The sequence below is a fragment of the Halichoeres trimaculatus genome, unplaced genomic scaffold (assembly GCF_033239565.1).
Source record: "Halichoeres trimaculatus isolate MK-OKI-2021-1 unplaced genomic scaffold, fHalTri1.1 fHalTri1_scaffold_10, whole genome shotgun sequence".
Taxonomy (NCBI): domain Eukaryota; kingdom Metazoa; phylum Chordata; class Actinopteri; order Labriformes; family Labridae; genus Halichoeres; species Halichoeres trimaculatus.
In genome coordinates this window covers 28,942,711-28,958,569 of record NW_027437187.1, presented here as the reverse complement: position 1 = coordinate 28,958,569, position 15,859 = coordinate 28,942,711, and the positions used below count along the sequence as shown (strand labels likewise).

The following is a 15,859-nucleotide window of genomic DNA, read 5'->3' as shown; positions in this document are numbered from 1 at the left end:
AGAGAGGGGCCGTTCACAATCCGGGGGGCACCGAGAGGTGCAGAGACATAGGAGTAGTTGACAAGAGGTGCCAGAAGCATACAGGGATTAATTTATGTATGGAATTAGTTCGATGGATATGGATTAAAGCATAGATGGTGTTAAAAAAAAAAGAGACCTTTGAGCAAAAAAAAAAAGAACATGAACTAGTTCATTTTTTGGGCTATGAACTGTTCAGAGTTTTCAAAAATAAACTATGAACATGAAATAGTTCATTTAAATTGGTGTGAGCTGAACGTTGAGCTAGCTAACTTTGCGTGTGAGCTGGCACAGCACTGTGCTCAGTAGAGAGCACAGACTGAGCAGCAGAATAAGCAGTTTGGCATTGACGGAGAAGATTTGGCAAATTTTTCATTGGTGCAACCCACATACTCTACCTCGCTGCTCATGTTCCTCACAAATTTTGCACCATTCAAAAATGAAAAGAAAAAGCTTGACAATGATTTAAGATTTATCACCTAAGAAGCGTGGTTACACCAAAGACGTAATTTACCAAACACAAATTTCCATAGGTTTTGTGCTACGTGTAGATGGACAGGTTAAAACCAATTCTCTTAAGGCTGCATTGCATACTTTCATTAACAGAAGCACTAACTTACACAAGGAACAAACTGGCTTTACTACATTAGAACAAGGTGTGATGTACAGCACATCAGATTGTTTAACACATTAATCTAACAGATACCACCAACTTTGACTTCTCTCAAGCCTTCCACATTCTTTCACCAGCAAACAGTTTCTAAAAATACCCCGTGAGTCCAGTTTGATTAATATGCAGAACAAACCATGTTAGAAAATTGACGCTGAAATCTGATAATTTTCACAAAACTGAATCACTTTTAATTGTTTCCTTCACAGCAGCTCGATTACTGACACAGTTTTATTCAACAATTTGGTCCTCCACCATACCTCCAGATCAAATTCTTCTAACCAAACTGCTTGGACCAAATCCTTGCCTACTTACCTCCAACACACCTTAACCCTAATCTGTCCTTCCTTCCTCCCTCCCTCCCTCTCCCACCCCTCCTTTCAGAAACCAGTACTAATTGCTGTTAGGTTTATGAGCATAGCCCGCACTGCCACCCCGGTATGTATGCCCCATCTTCTCCATGTGCCCGCCCAGCATCACTAGTCCTGTCCTATCCATCAGTCCTGGTCCGTCTAATCACACTGTCCCAATGCTCGTCACGTCTGTCTGCTAGTTTTTAGCTGTCTGATCTTTCTGTGCATTTGTTGCTGTTGTTAGTTTGTTACAAAGAGCCACAAACCAGGAACAACATTTTTGATATTGTTCATTTCTCTCTATGGAAACACCACCAAAGAAAAAATGTTATCTTCTTTGTTGTTTGACATTTTGTTGGATTTTTCACGATGCAACTCAAAAGTCTCACAACCAGTTTTAGTGTGGATGGGACTTTTTAAATAAAAGAAATAACTTTAAAAAAACACACAGAGGCTTCACTTGAGGTGTAATGGCTTAACCTTTCAGAAACCAATTATTTATCAAGGATAAACTGCTGAGAGTCACAACTTAGCAAGAAGATGCTGTAGTGGTGCTGCCCTTTTGTGATGCTAATTTTCCTAAATTCAGCTTCACCCTAAAACCAATGGTTTTTATTTTAGGGTAAGACTTAATTAACTAATTAATAAGTAAATTTACTTTAATATGTCTGAAAACTTAAGTCCAAATTTGCACTTCAGTATGTTCTACTTGTGAGCCTCATGTAGCTAACATTAGCTGGTATGCTAACAAATAAAAGCTTATGACTAAAACAGTTAACAGATATGAATTATTATTATTGTTATTTTATATAGTTGTAAAAAAATATAAGATGAAATACATTCATAAGGTTTTTACTGCTTACTACCATGAGTTCTTGTCATGAAGCTAATGTAGCATAGCCTACTGCAGCTAAAATGCGCATAATTGGTAACTCTCTTTTGAATTTAAATACAGCTAATAATTTAGCTTTCATATTTGTGTTATGTTATCTGTTTGAACAATGTTCATTGCTTCTTGTTGTGTTTCTGCTAACAAATCAAGCTAATAGCAATTAATAGCTTGTAGCAGCAGCATCCAATACAGCGTTAGCGTGGCAATACATTACAGCACCAGTATGTGAAAAATGGAGGTTAATGTTTCTTATTTCTGACTTAAATTAGACAAACTAGGAAAGTAGTGTGTCTCTTTATTAGCTCTAGTTTTATTTTTGCTTCATGTATGAATATTTGTCTGAAGCGCTTTGAGCTAGCAAGCAGCACTGACTGCCTTTTGCTTTCTGTTTCTGCTTCACAAATGTATTAACATGCAGCCTAACTCAGCTAAACTTAAGGTAAAGCAATATGTGTTTGTGTATGTGTGTGTTAACTAGAAGATATCGTTATTTCTTAGCGATGGTGTTGTGAGCATTGGTGAATACATTCTTTGTTTAGCCTGTATGTAGTCAAAACATCAAACCATATGTAGCAAATCAGCTGTCTGTCCCAACAAAGTAATCTAAAATTTTGTAAATAACGTTTTTTTGTCCTTTTCTTTTGTTTTCTGTAAACCTATAGAGCAAAAGCCGTGTGCGACAAAGCAGCACCCATACCACCTCTCCTCCTCTAAGCCCCAAAGCGCCCTCTGTGCCAGATAGTGAAACTGCAGGAGGGGGAGGAGGAGGAGGAGAAGGAGGAGAGGATGCAGCAGAAGGAGGGCTGAATGAGCACCAACAGCAGGCAATGCAGCAGGAGGAGCGAATCCTCACTGAGCAGATCGAGAGTCTGCAGAAAGAGAAGTATGTCGTCTTTTTTTGTTGAAATGTTCAGATGAAAAAGTGAGTTTGATTTGTGACTTAAAATGCCTCAATGAGCCACCAAACAGGCAGATATTTTTCTGTAAAATGTGTATGTACTCTAACTGTATATCCAAACCCAGCAATGATTGCTGCAGTGAGTTTTGTTGGTCTCATTGAACACACAACCACAGCAGACCCACATCTCTTATCAGGCACTTCAACCTTTGCACGTTGTCAAATTTGATGATAAGCCAGTAGTAACTCAAGAGTTCAAATAATTATGGAGCAGTTTAGGTCATTCGTCACTAACCAAGCAGTATTTTTTATCGTTTGTGTGTGTTTCTGTGTGTATTCAGGGAGGAGCTGACGTATGAGATGTTGATTTTGGAGCCGCGGGCATCAGACGACGAGACTCCTGAATCGGAAGCATCCATCGGCACAGGAGACAGCTCTGAGAACATCACCATGGAGGCAGAAGGAGCCACCTCAGACCCCTCAGGTGGGTGTGTGATTGTATGCTTTGCCCACAGTTATTCCTTTTTTGGTCTATCCAGACATTTTAATTTTATCTTATTTTTCTTCTTCCACAGAACACGGCACTTTTCGCTCCAGGAAGTCTGAGGCAAAGAGCCGACGAGCCTTGCATCGTCAGCCTGACTCCCAGGACTCTGCAGACTCCACCTCCACACTTTCCTCCTCCTACCACCCCTCCTCCTCTCTTTCCTCCAATGCTTCCGGCTCTCCCTTGCCTCACTACCGCTTCCGCTCCTCCTCCTCGGGGCCCCTGCTCACCACCTGCAGTCTGGGGACCCCACTGGAGGCAGAAGGGAGCCAAAGAACAGGTAAGACCCGGCACAGGCTCCGACTCAGCCGCAGCTCCCCACGAGACCCCACGGGGGGCCACCGAAGAGAGTCGGACTTTGGCTCGGGGCCACAGCAGCTGGTACTGTACGGCAGCAACGAGTTCATGGTGTGAAGATGAGGAAAGATGGGAAAGCGGCGTCCGCCTGAGCTGTACAAGAAGGAGAGGTGGGAGAGTCTGGGGTCAACGAGGCTGGTAACGGGGCGAGGTTTGAGCCCCTCCTCTGTGCCCACCCCCTCCTCTCCTGGTTCAGGAGGAGCAGAAATCTGTGGGACTGACAGGGGAGGAACCACAGAGGGACAAACAAACAGAAAACAGTGGTGACTTAGTGGAGCAGAGGGATGTGTAAAGATGTGGTCAGCCATGTTTGTTGCCCATATGATACTTGCCCAGGGTCAGCCGGGGGAAAGAAAGGAAAAGGACGTAGAGGGAGGAGCTTCGAACACCCACACCTGCAAAGCCAAATCTTATAGTGCCCCCATCTTTCTTTTTGAGCATGTGGGCAGTCACCCAGAAGAAATGTAGCCATACTGACTGACTGACTGTCTGAACTGGCGGACTTTTTGTCTGTAACCAGCGCCAAGCTAAGTCTGCTTTTTCACGTTTACACGGGACACACCAGCCGAGAGGCTGCATGCTACTCCATCACACTTTTTCCTACGTCGGTTTGAAGAGACTGTACAGAAGTATGTTACAGCTGTATGTTACATTATTATTATTATTATTATTATTATTATTATTATTATTGTTATTATTATTATTATTATTATTATTAATACTATTAAGTTGCAGAGGTAAAAAGTGTAAATAGAAAGAAAAGTCCAGTGCTGCTCCTGGGTCGTTCATTGTTGGTTAATCTCTATTTCTTGTTCTGTTTTTGCAAAGTGAAGTGTCTGGAGATCCACTTCTGTTTCTGTGCTTGCTCTGTTTTCTTTTCTTTTCCTCTTTTCACAATGAACAGAGCCAGTGATACTCTACAGAAATGATAGAAGGAAAGCTGTGGATGTGCGCTCGCAGTGCTTCGTTGTCGTCTGATGTCACGTTTACTAAAACCTGAAGGGTCAAAATGTCAATCAGCCATAAGTGTATTGTATCTATCTGCCTTTCCCTGCAAGCTCATCTTTTCCTTGTTTTCTTCTGTTTTTATCCAGAAACATCAGTGTTACTACGTCAGGACTTGAATTTTTTAAATATAAATATATTATTGCTGTATTATAGGTGTTGTTATTGATATCAACGATGACATGTTTTTGCTGTCAATACTGTTTCACGGTTTATTTTTGCTCAGATGAAAGCCATTAGTTTCCTTTCTCTCGATGTGTGTTTGTGTGTGCATGTCTGAAAGGATGGATGAGTGACTCCTGCCACTGTATACACTCCCACTTTGTGCATGTGTTGTACTCTCTTCACACACATTTCCATCCAAAGTCTTGTAAAGGTGGAAAAGTCTTGCAGCCAACAGGTGACACTAAAACAAACTCCAGAGTTACAAAATCAGTCATCAGTCTGACTTTTCTGACACCTGTGGGGAATGATGTACTCACCTGCACTATCAGATCATCCGTCATGTCCTCTGAGCCATCCAGAGCACTCTTCTTCTTCTTCTTCTTCTCCTCCTTTTTACCATATCAGCAGCTCTTCCATTCATCTCTGGCTGTAAAAAGTAGCATTAATCAGACTAAGTAGCATCTTCCTCATACCGTCCATGTCTTTCTGCATATTCTCACTCTCTGTTTCTGTCCATACATTATCCTGTCAGTGTACTAACCAGTTCAACAAAGGTGTCTCCACTCTCCGTGCCTGTCTTCAGATATTCTCGGTAACCTCCTTCAGATCTCACAAACACAGTGTTATTATAAACTTACCTTGGAGTTGGCGGTGTCAGTAAGACTCCATGCAGATGTGGAGACTTGCACAGTGTTGTCTATTGTTAACATTAACCGTTATCCTGTTAAGGAAAAAAGAAACTGAGGTGAGCTGAAAGGACAAAACTGATCCCAGGTCAGATATGTCTACGCTGGTGATTAACGCGTGGACTTTGTACATGTTCAGATGCAAAAAAAATACGTAATAATAATAATAATAATAAGGAAGAAAAAAAAGTGAATGTACCTGTCACTGGAAGGCATGCTCTGCTTTTTCTGGTTGTTTTTGTTCCTCTTTTATACACAGTGTGTGTACTATTTATGACCATGCTTTTGGGATGTACATTGGCTGAAAAGAATCTGTTATAAAAGGATATATTATCCTGTGTACGGTTCATTATCTACTATTAATCATGGCTACATTTGAACAGGCCACACTCGGACTGTCATGTTTGTGCTAAGCAGCAGGAAAAAAAAGTGTCTTGTGTCTCTTTGTCTGCACCACTCTGGACACAGTTATGTAAAAGGTGCAAATTGTGTTATATTTCTTTTTTTATGATACCAACATGTCTATGGTTGTAAGAAAAAAAAAGAATTTATGGGGGAAATTCATCTGCTTATTAAAAAAGCAAAACTGCAGCCAAACACGTGAGTGGGGTCTTACTTTTTGACTTGAAATTCATTAAGAAATGAGCTTTTAATTTGAAAGGATATCTCTTTTTTTAATATTTTACACCACACATTGTTACTTTACAAGAGTCACCGCTTTACTTTTAGTATCAACAATGCTCAAAATGTAAACAGAACAGAAAGACTGTGAAAGAGTCAGTAGAGGAAAGGTCACAGTCTTTCAAGTCTTGGCAGCAAAAATCTACTTCACATTTACAAGAGGGTTGTTATTGAGTGAAAATAAATATGTTGGTCACATTTTTCATAATTTTCGACATTAATTTTCAGGGTTTGTTTTGTCTATGAAAGTAAAGCCACATAGTTTCACAAGCCATTGTCTACTTTCAAGTTAGCCAAACAGATAACACAAATAGTTCTCCCCCTGAGAGGAACAAACAGCTTGTTCTCCTCAGATGACTTGAGCGGGAAAGCTTCTTTCATCTTTAGTGGTTTCAAAGCTTTGACTTATAATGAGTCCACAGAAAAACAAGAAAAGATCTGAATACATAATTCTTTCTATATGAATTGAGTAGGGTTAACTCAACTTTTGCCAAAAAATTATGGCAAATCATGTTTTTTTCTTTGCTGGAACAATACTTCTTATCCTGTTGAAAAGCCTGTTTATTTCACTTTTAAATGGTGTCACATGGATCCTGCATTTGAGGGTCGGCAGCAGAGATGTGTTGCTCCCATGAAAAGTTTGTGAAATCATCTCTGCCTTAGCAGCTCATTCTGCCATTTACCCTTGTTTGATAGATTAGATTAATGAAGTCTGAAGCAATAAACCAAACACAAACTGCTTTTCTTAACATATACCCTATCCATCCATTATGCTAGATATGTAAACAATACCCAACAAAAGATCTTTCTATTGGAGTGTCAGCCTTAAGTAAACAAATCGAAGCTTTTAAGTACAGAAATATTTATATCTCTTGAGCTCCAGCAAATGTTAAATATTTATCTTTCCAGAGAAATAAAGGTGATATAAGAAGGACCACAGCCCATGTGATAAGCACAAATGTAAGCAGGTTATATGCAGATATCTTGATGTACTTAATATTTTATCTTTTATGCTCTTAACCTATTTGTTTGTTCCTGTTCGCCTCAATTCGCCTTCGTTGGTCCTGTTAATATACATTTATTTATTCACCCATTTGTCTATTGATTTACGTTTTTTATCTCATTTTTTTCATCTCTATGTTCATCTGATGTGATGTCAGTTTTTCCTTCTTCTCCTGCCTCCAAAAACCTTTTTTTAATTCCTTTTAACATTTTCATCTTCATGTTAAAAGCCAACTTGCTTAATCATGCCATGGCTGTTTTTTTCCTTCTGTTAAATGTTTATCTTGGTGTCCCCCTGATTTTCTGCAAAGCTTTTATCTGACAAACACTTTGTTAACATTTGTTTTGAAGTTTGCTATATAAATGCTGTTATTGTAAACATAGTTATTATTCACAAAAGTGTGACATCTGGAACACTACATGGTCATGAATCTAGTACCCATAGTTTTTCAGATTGCCAGTAAAAGTGTTAGGTGCCATGTACAAAAAAAAAAAGAAAGAAAAGAAAATGAAGATTTTTGAACAGATGGTGGTAGATGTGTCCCAGTGGTAAAACACTGTCCACCCTCAACCATGCTGATGATGGCTGTCTCTCTGCCAAAGTTTCCTTGAGCAAGACTCAGCCAGCATTCTGTGAATGTGCATGAATGGGACTAAACAAAAATACAAACCAGTAACCTTAATTGGTAAGTGATACATTGTCCTTCATGAAGTAGGAGATTCATTCCTGCCAGAGCTCTGCAAGGTAGTCGTAGTTCAAGAAATGTACTCTTTGTGAAGTCTCAGCAAACTACATGCTGTTGTTATTCTACCAAAAATGGAAACATGGTCAGAGGGAACACAGCACAGGAAAGGAAGTGAAGTAGAGGAAGTGAGAAAAGTGAGGAAATAAAGCAGAAAACAGGATCTGCACTAAATAAATGTGATAGAATTAAGCTGGATAATAAAACAGGATGACTTCTTGTTGTTTATTGTTTAAACAATTAAGATATGAACTGATTCATCGACAGGTATAAATGCCAAAGAAAGACTGAGTTTCATTCTCGTGAGCTGTCCACGCAACAGTTGCCACAACAAAAGCCTTTTTTGTCACTTCCTGTCCTGTGACCCACCAGGTGAAAACCGAAAGTAAGCGAACAGCGGCGAAGATTCCACCTTGACGGTAAACACAAGTGTCTTTTGTCGTGTCGTGTCAAGCTGTGGATCAGCCGTCGATTCACGGGAAGGAGAAAAGAAAGTATGACACAACGTAAAGTTTCCTTTCTACTGAAATGAAAGTACGACTATAGCTTTAGGTTTTGAAATACTGAGGCAGTGATTCACCTGCTGCACCCTTCGGGTGAAGAGAGCATAAAACAGCTGATCTGATGTGACTGCCTTCATATGAGAGCGACCTAAGAGACGATCAGCTGATCCCAAGAACCGCTGTCCACGGTGAGTCCAGACTTAGACAAATGTTTGGAAACTTAAAGGTTTTTTTTGTTTTGCTTTGTGTTTTTTTTTTTTTTTTCCTATTAAATAGCCTGTTTCCTTTTTACTAATGAATTACTGTCTAAAACATTAAAGCAATATTTTTCTAACTATTAATCTCGTCTTTAATCCTTAGATGACTGACTTCAGAACCATCGTTTTCTTTGACCTGGAGGCAACTGGATTAGGTAAGATTACCTTAATGTCTCTGTAACTGTCAATTTGTGCTACAAGAGCTACAGTGTCATCTATTCAGTTACTTTACAGTCGTACTTCTAGAACTTGACCAACTCTATTTGTGATTTTTTAAAATTATTTACAATAGTTGTACATTTTTTTTGTCAATTTTATTGTATTTTTTGTGTTGCTGTTGTTGTTTTAAAAAAATACTTATTCATGAAGCTTTTTCATAATAATTGATTCACTTAAAAAAAGAATTCAAGACATTTGGTGTCTTATTGAATTAATTACAAAAAGACATCTTAAAAAAACAGAGCAAAAAAAACAGATGTAAAGTACTTTGATCTAATAAGAGGATATATCAAGCCTTTGTAAAATATATATATATATATATATATATATATATATATATATATATATATATATATATATATATATATATATATATATTTACATTAGTAGTAGTAGTATTTTCTGATAATTTGAAAAACTGGAAGTTTATCACTCTGCTGATTCAAAAGAGGAAAAAAAAAGGTCCTTATTTCTTTTACTTGGGTCCAGTCACTCATCAAGCATCAAAATGCCCCTTTATGCATTTTAACTTTTAAAGTTGGAGAGTGTCCAACCTTTTTGACAGGATGTGCTCACGCACACATAGTTTCGGTAAATGTCTGTTATAATTCAGTCCTTAAAAAAAATGTTAAGAAATGTGACAGCATGATGACTCATTAATCTGAAACAGCCAATCATAGTTTAAGGTTCTGCCTTCCTGTGTTAGCCAATCAGCTCTTGAAGGGACCAGCGTTACCTCAAAGCATCCATCTGGCCATATTCCTGTCTTAAAGAGCTTGCAGGGACTTTGTTTCATTTTTTTTACCCAAATACATTCAAATAAAACTGAAAATGAATATTAAAACTACATTGATGAATTGTCTGAACAATGCTTAGAATATTTTTAAAAAATTGTGCACAATCAACTATCAAACAGGGAGTTTCTGTTTTGATAAAAGCGTTCCAAATGTTGCTTTTTTATTGCCATTATAATAAACAAAAAAGATTAAAAAGTTGCTCAGTTAAGTACTAACCAACCTTTTGGTTTGTTATTATCCTAATCTGTAGACTCCAGCTGTTAGCACGTATAGGGTGGAGTCTTTCTGTGATAAGAAAGAATTGACTGTGTTTTAGTTTCTGCTATTTTTAGCTCTCTCATGTGACTCCTGCGTTGCTTCCAGTTCTCGAGAAACATAAGCTTCAGTCTGGTTTGAAAAGGGGAGGAGCTGTATTAGACTTTGAGTCATTTCAATTACCCAACAGAGGAAGCACTTGGTGGTGCCCAACCACAGGCCTGTCAGAGATGTCACACAGGATGTCTGTACATGAAAATAAGAAGGCTGCATCAGACCAGGAGCTTCTTATCATAATTTCCGAGTAATTACAGACACATCCCAGAGTTCCGTAGGGTCTCCAACATGTATAAGACTTTTTAAACTTTAAACTTTTTAAACTCAAGTTCCATTTTTAATTTAAAGATAATTAAAGCAAAGGTTTGGAAACGTGCATTTAAGCACATGTATGAGTACCACAAAACCATAACAGATGGCAGCTTTATAGCAAAAAGATGATGGTTTTAACTTTTAACTGTTGCATTTCCACAGATACAAGTGCTAATGACATCATCCAGCTCTCAGCAGTCTGTGGAGAAAGAGTCTTTAATGCCTACATTCTCCCTCGCCGTGAGCTCACCGACAGCGCCAAACAAGTCACAGGCTTCACTGTCAGCGATGGCACCTTGTTTCTTAAGGGGAGACCTGTCGACACCACCCCACTGGACGAGGCCCTCACCTCCTTCATCGCCTTCCTTCGCTCTTTCCAACGCCCTGTGCTGCTGGCAGCTCACAGCGCCATGCGCTTTGATGCACCTGTGCTCATGCGAGTGCTGAGACAGTGCTCCCTGCAGCAAGAGTTCCTGCGGGTGGTGTCGGGGTTCCTGGACACCTTCCCACTGGCCAAGAACATCCATCGTAATCTGGAGAGTTATTCTCAGGTGTACATGGTAAACCACTTCCTGGGGGAAACCTACAACGCTCACAATGCTGTGGAAGACGCTCGGATGCTGCAGAAGCTGTTCAGCGCATGGGGACTGAGCAGACGGACAGTCAAGAGATTTATCTACAGCGCCTCACGCCCTTTTTAATAAAGCTACAAAAAGCTGAGAAAAAGACAATCAAACCAAAAAAATACTGTTCTGTTTTGCCGTTTTGTACTCACAATGCACTCTCATTTCCAATCTGTTCTGCTGGTTAAAATTAATAAGTGTCAGCTGGATTTAGTTTCTTGTAAGAAGAGACATATCACATGAAGTCTAATGATGCTTGTGAAATTATTCATATACTGTAACTTATCTTCAAAGTTTTGTACTGTCTGGTTTAATTTAAGTTCATTCACTTTCTGTTCAACTTGTTACTTCTTGGATCAAATCTTTTTATCTATTGCTTATAAAATATGTTTAGAAAAATACTTTTTTCCTTGTTTTTTCTTTGTTGTTTGGAAAAGAAAATAAGTTGGATCTAGATGTTTAGTACCCAGTGAAATTACCACAACTTTGAGGCATATTCATTGCAATGAACATACAGTTCAAAAAAGTATAAATCTTATGCTTGTGGTCTCATAGCTTGGTTATAACCAGCTGAGAAATAATCAAACCAAACAAAATTTCGCTTTATTATTCGAAGTAAGATTTTATTGCAAAATCATTTTTTTATTTGGAGAAGGGATCTTATTTATCAATGGAAAGATCTCTCATTTATGGAAAATTCAAAATTCATCCTAAAAGAGGAATAATTTATTATTGGGGAGTTAAAATTTGGATTTGTAAATTCATATTCATTTTACAGGTTATGGAATTACGCAGCGTGGGGGTCAAATTGTCCGTGTTATAAATGTGAGGAATAAAATTAAAGTAACAAAATCAAAATGTTTTGCCACCTTAACACTAACACTATTACTAATAAAGTTGGGCGATACTGGGAACTTTGGTATCGATCTGATACCAAGTAAATACAAGGCCAGTATTGCCAATAAAGAGTAACCATACTGATACCAATACTTTTTATTATTTAAGATTGATGTATTTCCAAACTGTGGACCTCAAAGTGTTCTTGTGATTTTTTTCCTATTGATTGTGTTGATAATACCTAGGACAGAATCAGGGCAAAGTTTAAAGGTGACAAATTACTTTAGTGTCATGATAAACATTTATGTTTAGAAACAATAAAACAGCAAAAAAAAAAAAAAATGCCCTAAACATTGTTATGTGAAATTATTTTCTCAAGAAAATGAAGTGCAAAAAATTGTCCCTTTAAGGTAAAAACTAAAACTTTTTTTTAAGGTACTGAATTGAAGACTACATTACAAAAAATAAATACAAAAAAAACATTTTTCCACTCTTTTTTAATATATAAAGTATAAAGAATTACTACACCAGAACAAATGCTATAAAAAAAAATCAAATAAACTTATTTTTTTGGAGTCTGGTTGCTTGTTTCTCTAGTGCCACTTAGCCACGTGACGATGCGTCATCAAAAATCAGGAGGGGGAGCACTGTGCCACAGCGGCACTTACACAGTCACAGACACAGTCGGGTCGCCACTTTTATGATACCGCAGCAGTCAGTGCATACAGGAGAAAAAACTAAACTAGAGTGTTTATCTTTATGCACTTGTATTGTTCGATATCAATACCAAAGTTGGTATCTATATTACCAATATTTGGATCGATCCGCCCACCTCTAATTACTAATAAATGTATGTACAAAGAGGGTGCCAAAATATAGAGAAGGTTCCCTCGCTGGAAATGTAGTATAAGTATTGTGGAAATATTCCACAATACTTAGAATACAGTACGTTGATTGGTAGTCGCTCAGTAACTCCATTTCCTGGTCACCAATCAAACAGTACACATGGAGTAAGGTGTCCTTTACTTTTGACCCTCTTTCGTCACACTGTCACTATATCTTGGGGAAATACATGCTGGCAAAATAAATTTGAAGTCAATAACAAGTTTCCAAACAGAAGGGACAGGGGCATGTTTACAATTGCATTGCTTCACCTCTTCAAACAACACTCTGTAAATGTTTGGGAAGTAAGAAGACCTGTCTCTGGAGTTTTAATAGTGAAATGTTTCATATTAGCGTGATGGTGGATTTTAGCTGCTCAGCAGTTTTCGGGGTCTCCTTTTAGGGTTTGCCAAGTGTTCTCTGGGGCTGATTAGTCAGGGCAGCAGGCAGGCCTGTAGAGCAGTTGGACTCTTCTACTACAGAGCTATGCTGCTGTAATATATGAAAAGTTTGGAAGTAGTTGTGTTAATGTTGCACCAACCATTGTTCAGTATGACCGAATGTGAAAGCCACCCATTCATTTGACACATGTATCCCCATGCCATCAGGATTCAGGTCGTTTGAACTGTGCACTGAACTATAAACTGGGTGGTTCCTCATCTCATCGGAGCAGAGAACATGAAATCAATGATTTCTAAAAAATGAGCTAAGGCCCAAAGAAGTCATCTCTGCCTCTATGTCTGTTATTTTGTGCAGCCACAACTTCTTACAGAAAAATGTCTTTGTATGTGATTTTGAATGGAGTGCCACCCGAGGGCCCAAACATCTAATACTCCAAACACACTTTGTCCCTTTTGCTTAGCGATTTCTCCACATTCTCTCAAGTTTTCATATTATGTCTTGTTGATGAATTCCCAATTCCCTTCCAATTTTGGAGAAGTATTATTCTTGAGTTATCTCCTTCTCAGTTACTTACAGGGTGGTGAAACTTTCTCTTTCTTACTCCTGAGAAACTCAGCCTCCCTGGAATGTCTTTTCTATGCCCAGACATGTCACCTAATTCATTTGTTTGTATTTTTTGCAGTACAAAACTTTTTCAGTGACTGTTATCATCTCAGTGTTTTAATAAAAACCTGTTGCTGCTAACACCACATAGTGTCCCAGCTCTTTGGAGCTACACACCTTAAGAATTTCAGAAAGCGATCAAAGTGTCTGTCAATAATGTTTCATAATTCCTGCAGTAAAATAAAAATTAGGAAAAGATAAAAGATACACCTGAACTCACCATACCAGCCTGATCAGTATACAGTTTCTTGCATCAACTTGCACTAACGTGTACCCCACAGATGCTGAAGCCCTAGGTGCTGCACACACTCAGATTATATGGAGGGGTGGTACTAGTTTGACATTTCATCAAGTTTTGGCTGTGTGCCATCATACCACTCCTTTCTGGATGAAGATTTGTGGGGTGGTTACGGCTGATTTGATCTGACTGACTTCACTTGAATTCTGTCACAGAGCGGATTAGCCTACTCCTTGAAACAACTGGCCACGGTGAGCCAGACAAAATGATAGGAATTTACTTTTCAAAGATCACTTTTGCATTTTAGCTCAGTTTGTCAAGCTGCAATTGTTTCAGTTTCGTGTTTTCCTCTCTTGCAGATGTCTGACTACAAAACACTTGTTTTCTTTGACCTGGAGACAACTGGATTAGGTGATGTGATGTCTTTATGTCTTTAAAAGTGTCATATTCTACTTAATCAGTCTGAGATTAGTGTAGTTATACCTAGTTCTATTTTTTTTAACCTACCCTGCTAGTGTTACAGTTTTAGTTTGTAGTATTTGGCTACAGTACTTGATTACAAGTGTTTTTTTTTAGCTCAATGGACTTCTTTAGTTAACAATCAAATTATTTGCAAATGAAAACTAAGACAGTGTACAGCTTTATTTTTGCCGAAATAAATTTTCCTATAACAAACAATGGTAGAGCAAAACCTAGCGACCTGACAAAAAGCTGGGCGTGAAAAAAATGGACAAGCAATGATCAGACAATTAATCAGTTTAACAATTGCCCAAAACCGAGTAGAGCCACTTTCTCAACCAGGTTACCTTTAAATTTAGAAATATTATGTTTTATGGCAAAATAATAGAAGATTAACAATAGGACGGATGTGAAAAGTTTTTTCCATCTGTCATGTCTTATTCAGGAGAGGTTTTTCATGCATAAAGAAAAGGTTTTCATTTCAACTCAAACTTGATGAACATACCAAAAAGCTACTAAAGACACAAGTGGAAATTAACAGGCCTGTTGGTGCATGTCACAGCCGCTGCACTGCAGGAAGATCTGCCTCAGTAAAATAAAGCCATGTATGCAGATGAGGTCTGCCAACAAAGGGTCACTTTAAATGTAGAGTACGTTTCATTATTGTATGGCTGTGACTAGAGCTGCAACTATCGAGTATTTTTGGAATCGAGTACTCTGTAGATTATTTCTTCGAGTACTCGAGTACTCTAACGAGTTATACTATTTTGTTTTTTAAACAAATTAATCAATTATATAGAATAAAACATGTTAAGGCTTTTAAAATGAGCAACCAAATACTGTTTTTTCCTCAGAAAAGGTTTTTTTAATGAACAACTTTAAAAGTTTTAACCAGTTCTGGCCTAAAATCAAAGCCAATTCAATACTGCTTTACAAAACAGTAATATAATTCTGCAATCCAAAGCAGCCTAAAACACAGGGCATAAGAATGTAGTGTATTAGTATGAATTTTTCCAACATGTTTAAGGAAGGCTAGGAAGAGAGAGAGATTAACTCTCAAGTCCCTGTAGAAAAAGAAAAAATCACAACACTACATCAAAACATAGTTAAGATATGTGATATGAGAGAGGGGGGCTGCAAAGTGCTGCTCCTCCCCTACAAAAGCGCACCCTGTAAGGCAGGGGTGTCAAACTCAATTGCACATGGGTCCAAAACTCAAAACACACACTTTAGGTCAAGGGCAGAAAAAGAAAAGTAGATTGAACACATTAAATCTAAAATGTTTTGTTAATAAATATGAATAAATGGACACAAATACTATCATTATAGAAAAAAAGA

General features: G+C 38.1%; 2 protein-coding genes across 11 annotated transcripts in view; both read left to right on the top strand.

Moving 5' to 3' along the window:
* LOC141797038 (unconventional myosin-IXAb-like) overlaps nucleotides 1-6,181 on the top strand; it is a 167,577-nt gene extending 161,396 nt beyond the window's left edge. For 7 of the 10 annotated variants that reach the window (XM_074678429.1, XM_074678424.1, XM_074678423.1 and 4 more), the window contains 5 exons: nucleotides 1,073-1,126; nucleotides 2,352-2,372; nucleotides 2,596-2,816; nucleotides 3,173-3,315; nucleotides 3,407-6,181. In XM_074678429.1, coding sequence (XP_074534530.1) covers nucleotides 1,073-1,126; nucleotides 2,352-2,372; nucleotides 2,596-2,816; nucleotides 3,173-3,315; nucleotides 3,407-3,792 — 825 coding nt within the window. In that variant the 3' untranslated portion in view covers nucleotides 3,793-6,181. The remainder of the gene's footprint in view (nucleotides 1-1,072; nucleotides 1,127-2,351; nucleotides 2,373-2,595; nucleotides 2,817-3,172; nucleotides 3,316-3,406) is intronic. The other 3 variants (XM_074678426.1, XM_074678425.1, XM_074678428.1) reach the window with 3 other exon arrangements.
* A 2,033-nt stretch (nucleotides 6,182-8,214) lies between these two features.
* Nucleotides 8,215-11,378, top strand: LOC141796835 (protein PML-like). Its single transcript, XM_074678114.1, has 3 exons — nucleotides 8,215-8,708; nucleotides 8,881-8,932; nucleotides 10,580-11,378. Exons 2-3 carry the CDS (start codon nucleotides 8,881-8,883, stop codon nucleotides 11,116-11,118), a joined length of 591 nt encoding a protein of 196 aa, XP_074534215.1. The 5' UTR covers nucleotides 8,215-8,708; the 3' UTR covers nucleotides 11,119-11,378.
* Nucleotides 11,379-15,859: the final 4,481 nt, after the last annotated feature.